The 12,808-nt window shown below is 46.8% G+C and overlaps 1 protein-coding gene across 1 annotated transcript; it reads right to left on the reverse strand.

Moving 5' to 3' along the window:
• Positions 1–2,930: 2,930 nt before the first annotated feature.
• GCC1 (GRIP and coiled-coil domain containing 1) lies at positions 2,931–10,029 on the reverse strand. The gene is made up of 2 exons (XM_065939497.1): positions 8,598–10,029; positions 2,931–7,504 (listed from the first exon to the last, which is right to left on the reverse strand). The coding sequence occupies exons 1-2, from the start codon at positions 9,630–9,632 to the stop codon at positions 6,209–6,211; spliced, it is 2,331 nt and encodes a 776-aa protein (XP_065795569.1). The 5' UTR covers positions 9,633–10,029; the 3' UTR covers positions 2,931–6,208.
• Between the last annotated feature and the right edge of the window lie 2,779 nt (positions 10,030–12,808).

Below are 12,808 nucleotides of genomic sequence, written 5' to 3' on the forward strand. Positions count from 1 at the left end.
GTCCTGAGAGTGCGAAGATGAACAGGACCTGGACATCACAGTGAGGGGGTCTATAGAGTAGTTGGGGAGACAGAGAAGTCAATTTAAAATGAAAGTACAAGAAATGACTGCTCAAGGCTGTGTGAATGAAGTGTTGAAGGACCTCAGGGAAGTGCCTGAGCATCCCTTGGTATGGAAAAAATCAGCATGGAGTGATGCTTTAGCTGAGTCTGAAAGGACAGGATCATGCTGCAGAGGGCTGGAATGGGGCGCCAGGAGGGACTTTGAAGGTGAGTGTGTCTAAGGATCCTGCCTTTGGGAAATGTAAACTCAGTGGGTGATACAATGTAGGTGGTTAAAACCCACACAAACAAGTTTGGTCTCCGGACTCCTTCAAATCTCCTCTTTCTGGCTAAGTCTCCAAAGTGGGCAGATATCCCAGGGGACAATTTCTTCCCTTTACTTAAACCAGTTTTAAAAGTGAAGCCTCAGACTGGGGAACTTCACACGCTTTGGGTGGGTGTCCTTGCCCTGGCCACCTGTATAGTCCACAGGTGTTGAAATAAAGGTAAGACAATGGACCTGACTCTAAATAACTAACCCTCAAAATACTTTTGACTATATGGACAGCACAGCTTCAGCTAATAAAAAATTTGAATGTAATTTGCATTTAAAACCTTATATTCATGTAAGCTGGTATCAGTCTTCAAATTTACTCTCTCAGATACGAAATAGAGGGTTTCATCCCTCAGTAGCAGCCCACAGGGATGGACAAATTTACACTGAACCAGAGATGGTCTCCCTGTGGAAGTCAAGGGGCAGGGTTTACCCATGAGGGTCATTGGTTTACAGGTGGCCTTTGCTCTTTTGGGCTCCCTGCCCTGTGGATTTCTCAGAATCATTGTTATTTAGGTGACTTAGGAGATCTGGGTCCCAGGAGAAACAGCTGTCACTGCTGAAATTCACATAAAACTGTGTGGTAATAGAGAGTCTATTTCACAACTTTCAGTGTGAAAGAGCTCTGCAGTTAGGAAAAAATGAGGCTCCGTTGAAATTATGATGCAGCTGGTTGCCAATGAAGAAAGGACCACCCAGACAAGGACCCTTCCTTCCCAACCCAGGCCAGAAACACAGTCCCCTGAACCCCTCGGTGGGGACCACGATCGAGGATTCCACATTGCTCTTTACTGAGAGGCAGCAGAGAGGCAGAAAGAGCTGGGCTGCTTGGTTCAGATAAACAGGTTTTAATCCAGGTTCTGCCATCCCTGGCTCTGGACCTTGGGCAATGCATCCTGCTAAGCCTCCATTTCCTCATCTGCAAAAGATATGCTTTACAAGACTGTTGCAAAGATTAAGTAAAATAACGTAGGGGAAATGCCAGCAGTCGACTTTAGCGCAAGCCCTTATATAAAAGACCGTCATTTTTCCTTTGTTTACAGCAACGTTTGTGGTTAAGAAATCAAGAAGAGCTCAGTCTTAACTCCCAATTCTGCCAATTCTTTGCGGGGGGCGGGGGGGGGGGGGGACCTAAGGTGGTTCAGCACCTACTTTGTTTCAGAAACTGTGCTGGTTCTTTCTATACTTACTTTCTTTATAACTGAGAATGTAACCCTGAAATAAAGGTATTATTAATTCCCATTATAAGAAAGTTAACTTCAGACAGAGTAAGTAATTTATGACTTAAAGACTTAAATATAAGACAGGATACTACAAAACTTCTAGAAGAGAACACAGGCAAAGCATTTGGGGGCATAAACTTTAGCAATATTTTCTTAGTCTCTCAAGGCAATAGAAATAAAAATATATATATATAAACAAATGGATCCTAATCAAGCTTGTAAGCTTTTTCACAGCAAAAGGAAACCACAAACAAAGTGAAAAGACAACCTAGTGGACTGGGGGAAAATATTTGCAAATGATGCAACCAAGGGCTTAATTTCCAAAATATACACAACAGCTCATATAACTCGACAACTTTTGGCTATATAGACAACACAGCTTCAGTTAATAAAAAAAAAAATTGCATGTAATCTGCATTAGTGGTAGCAGTCTTCAAATTCATTCTCTCAGATATGAGAGGGTTTGGTCCCGCAGCCCACAGGAATGGACAGAAACCTGTAATTTCAAATGATACGTGCATCCCAATTGTCATTACAGCAATATACAGAAGTCAGGCCATGGAAACAACTTCCATGTACACTGACAGACGAATGGATAAAGATATGATATACATATACATACAATGAAATACTTAAAGTGAAAGTGTTAGTCGATGTGTCATGTCTGACTCTTTGTGACCCCATGGACTGTAGCCAGTCAGGCTCCTATGTCCAAGGAATTACCCAGGCAAGAATATTGGCGTGGGTAGCCATTCCCTTCTCCAGAGGATTCATCCTGGCCCAGGGATCGAACCCAGGTCTCCTACACTGCGGGCATATTCTTTCCTGTCTAGGCCACCAGGGACTCATCCATAAAAGAGAATGAAATAATGCCATTTGAAGCAACATGGATGGACCTAGAAATTACATTAAGTGAACTAAGTCAAATAGAAAAAAACAAATATATCATCACTTGTATGCAAAATCTAAAAAATGACACAAATAAACATATTTACAAAACAAACAGATTCACAGACATAGAAAACAAACTTGATTACCAGAGGGGAAAGGAGGGAGAGGTATAAATTAGCAGTTTGGGATTAACAGATGCAAACTGCTACATATCAAGTAAACAACAAAGTCCTACTGTATATCACAGGGAACTATACTCAAGAGATTCAATATCTTATAGTAAACTATATGGAAAATATTCTGGAAAAGAATATATATAATATATAATAAATATATATAATAAATACAACTTTCTTATATATTATATAGGAGATTCCCTGATAGCTCAGTTAGTAAAGAATCTGCCTGTAATGCAGGAGACCTTGGTTCAATTCCTGGGTCAGGAAGATCTGCTGGAGAAGGGATAGGCTACCCACTCCCATATTTTTGGGCTTCTCTTGTGTCTCAGCTGGTAAAGAATCCACCAGCAATGCGCAGACCTGGGTTCGATCCCAGGGTTTGGAAGATCCCCTGGAGAAGGGAAGGGCTACCCACTCCAGTATTCTAGCCTGGAGAATTCCATGGATGTATAGTCCATGGGGTCACAACTAAGTGACTTTCTCACTCACTTGTATTATATAATAAAGGAATATATATATTATATATATATGCATCACTTCGTTGTACATCAGACACTAACACAACATTGTACTATACTTCAATAAATAAAAAAGAATGATCCCAGTTCTAAAGTTAGCAGTCATCTAGAAGCAAGGGGACAGAACACCTTTACAGTTCTTATGAAGAACCAGTGTTGCCTGTTTAGCATTATGAGTGTAGAAACTTGGGCTGCAACTTATAGCTGGAGACTTTCTCTCTATTTGAACCAGCACAATTCAGTCAAGAGATCAGTCTCTCCATTACTAGTTATCACCCACGGAGACAGACCTTGACCCTCCTAAGTCCTAGGAAGACAGGCATACCCAAATTAAGCAGGCTTTGGGGTTCATCAGACCTGGTTCAGACATCAACTAGTTACATGATCTGGGGCAAATTTAACCTCTTGGTCTTTGTTTCCTCATCTGTGAAATGGGGAATGATAACATCTGTGAGGACTAAATGAGATAATGGATGTAAGTGGCCCAACATGGTGCTTGCAGTCTTGAGAAGTGGCCAGAAAGAAGCCTGTAGTAGCAGCTTCACAAGACAAGCTGAGCGCCCCAGAGCTCTGGGTAACAGATGGGAACTGCCAACATCTAGGGCACAATTATACAGATGTTTACGCCTCAGATCGGAGACGCTCAATAGGGTGGCCTGGGGGAAGGAATGCAGAAAGCTCAGTTATCAACCTGCCTTCTTATCCTTTTCTCCTTCCATCTCTTCTTCGCAGCAATCTTCCTGATTTGCAAGGTAATAAATATGGCTCAGTCTCACTACCTTATCAACATACCCCATGCACTATTTGAAATTCTAGGACCAGGGACCAAGGAAAATTTATTTCTCTCTGTTGTCTGATCTAAATTCTCTCTCTTTCCTTTCCTAGAGTATCTAGCACAGAGAAAACTAGTCAAATAACTGGAAAACTTATTTTGGAGAAAGGGGAGGGAAGACAAGGAATTTATGCTCTTAAGGGTAGGGAGGGACCAAGTCTTCTTCCTTTCATTTGGGAGTATTTGCAGCCTTACATATACCAATGCTTAAAATTATTAATCAGACACTGATTTGCTTCTTTGCTTGTTTAATATCTCCTCAGAATTCAAAAGCACAGAATCATTAGTCCTAGGAAAGCAGCTGTGACTATGGATCTTTCTATTCCATCCAAACCACCTGGAAATAACATCATATCCTACAGGAACTTAGGATATATCCTGCAAAACTTTTCCAGGATATCATGAATACTGACTTGAAAATAAAATAAAGCATTCAGAAGCACATTACTTTCAAAGTTTAAAGCAGAAATTATGGAAGTTTAAAGCCCACGCATGAGGTTTTTTCCAGTGTAACAGCTCACACACAAACACATATACACAATTCCAGGCTAAAATGTTTGGTCTGTAATCGAGGCAGTTAAAGTACTAGGGTATTCCTCCCTAGATTTAAGCTTGTCGATAAATATATGAAGTATTTCTTACCTCCTTTTCATTTACCACTTACATTCACACTCTGTGTCCAGACATATACATGCATGTATATACACACCATTAAGTAAGCAAACAGGTAAAACTGACCAAGTTTATTGATTCTGTGGTTATCGTTATTATCACTTGAACGCATCACTTCTGTTCCATTAAGTCTGCTCACTTTAGATAGTGCGGATCACCTAGCCTCCCAATCAGATTATTTAATCACCCCCAAACCCTCACAATACAGATCACTACGATGAAGAACAAAAAGATACATATTAGACTGTGGCAGAGCACCGGTCTTTAGGATCCAAAGATCTCTACAGCCAGCAAGAGCAGACGGGGGAAAGCAAAGAATAACGAAATGATACTGTTTGAATCCAACTTCTCTGAGTCCCTCCATTAGTAGTAACACAGGTGAGGAAGATGAGTTTTAGGGACTGAAACCCTATTACTTCCCTAAATGAGCGGGAAAAGGACCCTGGTGACAGTAATGCACGAACACCCTGGCTGCAGGGACGTGGAGGTTTAGCCAAAAGGCTATCCATACATAGCAAGTACCCCAGCCCTGTTCGGCTGAATTTCTACCACTTTCCTGTGAGGGTCACAGCATCTTTCTGGAATCCTCTGCAGCACAACTAGTTGAGGGTGGGTGGTGTAAATCTCAGAGCTAATTCTTTGTATCCAGGCAGGATCAGAGCTTCCTGATCAGACCCCTCTCTTTAAGAAGGTAGAATTTTTTTCTTAATGGGACTTCAACATTGAGGTATAGACAGCAAAGTCACTCACTCACAACCTCAAGCCAACGATGTACAGCAGGTTAAGGCAGGGAGGGACAAGTGTGAAAGGTCTAGAAGCCTATCCAGGCCAAAAGCAGGTCACTCAAGTAATTCCTAAGAACCAGCTGGTGTGCAGGGATTTTCCAGGATGGCCACAAGTGGTGGGGTTTGTCCAGGCGTTAGGTCGTGCCCTGCCCTAAGTATTTCAAGTTTCCCAGTTCCTCAATGAACTCCCCAAGTTCACTATCCCTGGGCCCTTTGGAATCTGTCACTATTTCAAACTTCCTGGTCCCTCTCCAGCCTGCATTTATGTCCCCAGAGAATTGGGGCAGCAGTGGGCCAGACCCAAGATTGTGATGAAATGGAGTAAATAGTGGGTCCTTGTGTGTGTTTAGAAATTAACTGAACTCTCTTTGGAGTCATAGGTACTCCTAGCTCTGCACTAGGAGTATGATATTAAAACCGAAAAAAAAAGCAAAAAAACTTATTTTAAAAGACACTCACTTCCCCAACTTTTGCACCTCTCAATCCTAACCTCTCCCCACTCCTCCCTTCATGCACAGGCAACCAGAAGATGCTGTCCCAACACTTTCAGTATCTCTGGGGCCCAAGGATAAAATGGCATTAATGGCATTTGACAGAAGATCCCATCCCACACTGAGGATTCCTCCCAGGTCAATACAGTGAAGAAAAAAGACGGTGACATAAGAGGCAGGAGAAACCAAAGCCTGTCCCTTCTCACAGAAGAGGCACAGAAATCAGAGGAGTGAAAATGGCATCATCTCTTGCCAGAGGGCCACCAACCACCACCGGCTGGGAGCCGCATGATCGCTTGCTTCTCCTCTGGACTGAAGTGCAAGATGGTCAGGATGGCAGTGAGCGTCTGCTGGCGGCCCAGGGTGTCCGGCAAGGTCAGGAAGCGATAGATGATGTTCTTGAGGTACTCCAGGTTGGCTCCCTCCCGACTCTGGTCCCTGATGTTCTTTGCGATGTGGCTCTGCAGGGCTCCCACCTCCTCCCGATGCCGCTCCCCCTCCTCCAGCAACCGGTCCTGCAGCCGATGCACTTCCACCTCCAGCCGGTGCTTCTGCTTCCTCAGCGACGTGATCTCCACCTCCTTGCGGGCCAGCTGCTCAGCATACAGGAAGAAAGTGGGCTCGCTGGCCGCAGCGAGTTGCAGCGCTTGGGTCAGGCTGTCCGGGGTGGAGGTGTCCGCCTGGTCCCCGGGTCCTGCACCACCCACAGGGCTTCTGCGCCCCGGCAGCCCAGAGGATAAGGCCACGGATCGCAGCTGCTCCAGCTCCAGGTCCTTCTCGGCCAGCACGGCCAGCGCCCGGTCCCGCTGCTTGTGCAGCTCCTCCTCCAGCTTCAGCGTGCGGTCCCGGAAGTCCAGCTGGCTCCGCTCCAGCTCCTGCCGGTGGCCGTGCTGCAGCCGGGCCATCTCCTGCTTCCAGCCCTCGACCTCCTGCTGGTGCTGGTGCTCCAGCTCCTCGCAGGACAGCCGCAGCGAGATATACTTCTCCTTCAGCTCGGCCAGCTGCTCCCGGGCTTCCTCCAGCTCCTTGCCCAGGTTCCCGTCTTTGACGTTCTTGCTCTTGAGGACCACCTGGGCCCGCATCTTGTACCTCTCAAATTCCTCCTTCAGCTGTTTCAGCTCCTGCTGGTAGTAGAGGGCCGTGGCCTTCTCCCCATCAGCAGCCTCGGAGCTGGGCATTATCTCCAGGTCGCAGAGCTTCTCCACGTCCAGGGTCACCTGGCTCTTCCTGGCCGCCACCTGCAGCAGCCTCTTCAGCTTCTCCATCTTGTCCTTCAAGACGTTGACATCCAGACTGGACTCATCTCCATGGCTGTCCAGAGGGGACCGGCTGGAGGCGGCTAGCGCCAGGGTCTTGTTCTCCAGGTCCAGCTGCAGAATGCGCTCCTTCAGCTTCTGGATGGCCAGCTGGTCCTTCTGCTTGGCCTTCTCATAGGTGCCCAGCAGTTCCGACACCTGGGATATTTGATTCTCCAGGGCTGCCACCCTCTGCTCTTCCAACTGCGACTGCTGGCGCAGCTGATCCTCAGCGAGGGCTGTCTGAAAAAACAAGGGAACAGGTGGAGATGCATCCAGAAAAGCCACAAGGTTGGAGGGCCAACTTTGAGGAAGCAAGGGAGGGGGGACAAAAAGGTTATGGGATGGGGGTGGGCTGGCAAAAAATGGGAACTGGGAATTTTTCTGAGTTTGGGAGCTCCAAGCTCCTGTAACCTGCTCTCAGACACACATTATACCCAATGATATTAAGACTCTTTGGAGATCTGCTACTGCTCTGCTTTAGCGTTTCTACTCTCTCCACCCATACACCAAGTTCATGTGTAAAGTGTGCTCTTCACCATATGACATTCTTTTCCTCTTCCAACATTCCTGCAAGTTCAGAATTGACTTGGATCTCTCCCCACGCTCAAAGGAGGCACTGGAAAATAGCCGATCTTTCCAGACAAGGCAAATATTGACTGCAAGCAATACAAGAGGTGATTTCTTCTGTGAAAATTCCCTTTGTCCCCTTCAGCCACCCTACCTACAGGCATCCACTGCTCCCCCTAGACAGGCATATTGCTATAAGTATCTACTTCACCTTTCACTACACAGCCACTGCTACGCTGCTTCACAGAGTACAGCTGGAAAGATACCATGCCCTGACGCTCAGACATGCCCCGACGCTCAGATCTGTCTGGCTCCAACTTCAGACTACACTCAGAAACTCCACATCCAGTTGGAAACACACTCTGTGGATACTGTCAACACCACATAGAAAAAGATTTCTCAGGACCCACAAGTGAAACTTTTCGAAGAGCATCAAAAAATCAACAGTGCAGGCACTTAGTTCTAACGGCCAAAGGAGGAAAAAAACCTAGTATTTCCCCATATGTCACAAGTGTGTGTTGACTCGTGTCTGATTCTTTACTTTCTTATGGACTATAGCTTACCAGGTCCTCTGTCTATGTGGTTTTCCAGGCAAGAATATTGGAGTGGGTTGCAATTTCCTATTCCAGGGGATCTTCCTGACCCAGGGATCAAACCCACATCTCCACAATCTCTTCTATTGGCAGGTGGATTCTTTACCACTGAGCCACCTGGGAAGCCACTTTAAGTTAAATGACTCATGTTTGAAAAAGATGAAGATAATTACCTTCCTCATTTCCTGCTGCAACTGAGCCTGGAAATGGCTCTTAAGGCAGGCGGCCTCTTCTTGAAGCTCCTTCAGCCGGGGGTCAGGCTGATTCTTCTCATCTCGAAGAGCCTGAAGCTCACCTTTCAGCTCCTCCACCTCACGGGTCAGCTGCTTGGTCTGCAGTTCAAACCCTTCCATCTGACCGGCTGCATAGGCCCGCCCGGCCAGAGCTTCTCGGGTCTCTTCCAACCGGAGCTCCAAGTCCTGGCGCTGGGCCCTCTCCTCCTGCAGCAGTTTCTGGAGCTCACGCAGCATCAAGGCATGGTCACTCTGCTCTTGGGCGCGATCATGCTGCTGCGTGATAAGCCGGGCTTTGGTTTCTGCTATCTGTTCCTGCAACCCCTTCAGTTCTCCCTCCAGCCGGCCCCTCTCCTCCTCTGCTTTTTTACTGGCATCCTCTAAGTCCTGCTTCATCTTCTTTTTGTCCGCCAGGTAAGAAGCTTCCATGCGGGACTTCTCCTGGGTGACTGTAGCCAAAGAGCTGGTCAAAGTAGCCAACTGAGTCTTCAGCTGGTGCAGGCGTTTGTCCATCTCGCCACCCCCAGATGGGCCGTCCCCACTACTACTGCTAACGCCACTCTCTGACCCGCTGGCCTCTTCCAACTTTGGAGGTGGTGGTCCACGGGCCAGTCTGTCATCTTCTACCCCAAACTCACTCTTGGTGCTGGTGAGACTGGCCGCAGTGTCCAGGCTGGCGGCGGTCCCTGTGCTATCCTCGCTGTGAGTGGAGCATCGGTCATCCACAGAGTCAGGAAAGGTGAGGCCTTGAGGCTGCACACCTGCGAGGCCCACATCCGCCTCGTGGGATACGGACAGTACCTTAATGCTGGCCTCCAGCGCCTCTTTCTCCTTCAGCAGACTTTTATAGGCACGGACTACATCCTTGAGACGTGTCTGGTACTGGAGGAGCTGCTTCTTCTGAGTCTCAATGGTCTCCAGCAGGTCCTTCTTGCTTGGGCCGCCCCCGAAATTCATTCCAACAAACTTCTCCATGAGGGTTCAGGACGGGTTGCTCCACGCCAGGGTTTGGACAGCCTAGGAGCGCGCCACGAAGATGCTAGCGGGGGTTGTATGCGACGGGGAGATAGCTGTCCCCCTCCGCCGCACATCCGCTCCAAGCAGCCGTTCGAGACCGGATGCAGGGCGGCGGGGCAGCCGGGCAGAAACGCTTGCCAGGTCCCAGGCAGGAGGGCGGGGGCGGGTCCTATCCTAGAGGCGGGGCGACGCTGGCACGAGAGGAGCGCACTGCCAGGGCTCTCCGCACTGTCCCAGAAGCCGCTCCGCGCTCCCCGCTCAGCCAGCCACAGCAGCACCGGCCGGAACCCGGCGCACAACAGGCCAGAGATTTAAGATGAGCGTAGCTCCATCCCGACTTCCTAACTCTAGCGGCTGGACAACGGCGCTTCCGGGTCTGCTGGAAGTGACGAGGGCGCGAAGTATTAGGCCCCGCCCCCTGTGGGCGCGAGGTGGGCGGGGCTACCTCACCCGGTCGGTGGGAAGAGAACCCAGCAGGGCCGAGAACTGGTTACTCACCAGCGCAGCGCCGGTTCTTCTCCACCACAGCAGAGCAAGCAGAGTCGAGTACACCGGAGTCATTTTGGTTTGGTGAAGGCCCCTGATCTTGCCCTAGCGCTAAGATCAGCGAGGGACGGGGGCGACATCGCAATGAGTCCTTACCAAAGACTGAAGGACAGGCCCCACTGTTTGGGTGCTCAGTACCGTTGTCCTTAAAGAGGAACAGTTAAGACTACCATTTAGACCACAAAGATGACAACTCTTTCTAGGACAATATTTGACACTTAGACGGTGTATAATATAATAATTATTACACCTTTCCTGAGTTCAGCTGGGTTCATTTAACAAATATATATAAATAAATATATATAAGCATCATGTCCATTCTGAGTGCCACCTATATTTCATAAGCTTCACAGGAGTTTTGCTATTTAGTGTTTATAATTATTCTGCTGAGCATCATTAGCACTATTTTACAGATAGTGCAACATGAGGCACAGAGAAGTTAAGTAATACACCAAGGTCACACAGCCTTGGGTCTAGAATCCCATGTAGATCAGCCCGACTCTCAACATACCAAGCGCTATGCCAGGTGATCACCAGGAAGGGACAAGTTCTTACCCTCAAGGAGCCCACATCTAGAGAAGCAGCAGCTGTGCAAACACAAGTATATTCAAAGTGATACTGAAGTTAAGAGGAAGGAGCCCTGTCTAAGGAAGACAGCGCAGGCTCTCAGGGGAAATGGTTGGAATTTGAAGGGTAAGTACTGATGTAGAATGTTATAGAAACAACATTCTAGGCAGAGGGAAAACTTGCAAGGACTCTGGAGCATCAGAGAGTTTGTCTCACCTGGGAAGCATTGAGAATCATTTCAAGGCAGTTGCTTAGGGTATGCAAAGGAGGTGGCAACAGATACTGCTGACACAATAGATGAGCACCCAAATTAAGGTATTTGGATTTTACCTTTGGTTATAAGACACTAAAGGATTTCCATCACGAGAGTGGCATCAAGTCTTGTATGACAAGGTGGAGATACCAAAGTGCAGAAGACCATTTTCAGTCATGGGGATCAGATGGTAGTGAAATAGAGCAATGATAACAGGGATGTAAAGAGGCTAATTAAAAAAATGAAATAATGCCATATGCAGCAACATGGATGGACCCAGAGAGTGTCATACTGAATAAAGTAAGTCAGAGAAGGAGAAATATCATATGGCATCCCGTATATGTGGAATCTAAAAAGAAATGATACAAATGAACTTCCTTACAAAATGGAAAACGACTCACAGATTTAGAGAATGAACTTACAGTTGCCCAGAGGGGAAGGGATAGTTAGGGAGTTTGGAATGGACATGTACACACGGCGGCTGCTGTTGTTGCTGTTGAATCACTGAGTCTTTGCAACCTGATGGACTGTAGCCCACCAGTTCCCTCTGTTCAAGGGATTTCCCAGACAAGAATACTGGAGTGGGTTGCTATCTCCTTCTCTAGAGGATCTTCCTGACCCAGGAGTCGAACTCCAGTCTCCTGTTTGGCAGGCAGATTCTTGACTAGTAAGCCACCTGGGAAGTCCCTGTATTTAAAATGGATAACAAGGACCTACTGTATAGCACATAGAACTCTGTTCAACATTATGTGACAGCCTGGATGGGAGGGGGGTTGTGGGGAGAATGGTTCCATGTATATGTATGGCTGAGTCCCTTCATTGTTCACCTCAAACTATCACAACACTGTTAAACGTCTATACCCCAACACAAAATTAAAAGTTCAAAATATAAAGATGTTAGGATGGAGGAAAAAAAGGCTAATTGAGAGAGCTAAAGATAACTTGATCACCACTAATTGTGTTATTATATTAGAACTCTTTTAAATGTGCCATTCGATCTTATAAAATCTTTCTTAGGAATGTAAGCCTCTGAGGAATAAGAGTCATGTACTCACTCATACTCTGTTCTCTTTACAGAGTGATGATCAGACACTAGAAGTCTTTTGAAACCCAGTTTCTTGGTAGCCCAGATAACATCCAGCTGCATCACACAAAACATTCAGATACATGATCATTTTAATATCATTTTAATCTTCACCATAACCTCATGAGACAATTAGGACAGATATCAGTCTCCTTTTGAAGATGAGAAAATGATAGGTTGTAAGTATTGTTGAAATCAAGTCCTCAAAAAAAGGGGGGGAGCAGAACTGGGATTTGAAATGAGGCCTGGAACAATGGCACCTAATGGGTACTCAATAGATATTTATTTAATGAGGGAAGGAAGAAACAAACGCCCTCTGATTCCCAGTTCACCTCACCGCGTCCACTGCACAAGCAATTGATCCTAGAAGCCCGCTGAGAATCCGCCTGTCCTTGCGCCACTGAGCAACCAGTCAGTCCATTCAACTAAGCCAGCATTTGTTTTGTATGTATTGGGTGCGGCACTGACCCAGTCTCTGTCATAAGAGAAATTTAAATTAATTCCTATCTTGCAATTACCCCCTCTGATGCTAAAATCAGTGGGGAAACAACTGGTGAAGCTCTTTGGTGAGAGCCTCCTCACAGGATAGCTGTGCATCAAAAATCGTGGTCCCCAGGTCTGTGGCAGAGTGAGGAAGGAGCTTCAGAGAAGCTACCTGGTGCGACCTGAAAGGCGTTATTGCCA

Source organism: Muntiacus reevesi, chromosome 6 (assembly GCF_963930625.1).
Source record: "Muntiacus reevesi chromosome 6, mMunRee1.1, whole genome shotgun sequence".
In the NCBI taxonomy this organism is placed as follows: domain Eukaryota; kingdom Metazoa; phylum Chordata; class Mammalia; order Artiodactyla; family Cervidae; genus Muntiacus; species Muntiacus reevesi.

What these genes read in the sequence shown, in the direction of transcription:
- GCC1 (XM_065939497.1), bottom strand. Translation starts at nt 9,632, where the DNA reads ATGGAGAAGTTTGTTGGAATGAATTTCGGGGGCGGCCCAAGCAAGAAG. An exon ending in TGCAGCAGGAAATGAGGAAG is followed by an intron (nt 7,505 to 8,597) that starts GTAATTATCTTC and finishes TTGTTTTTTCAG; the next exon opens with ACAGCCCTCGCTGAGGATCA.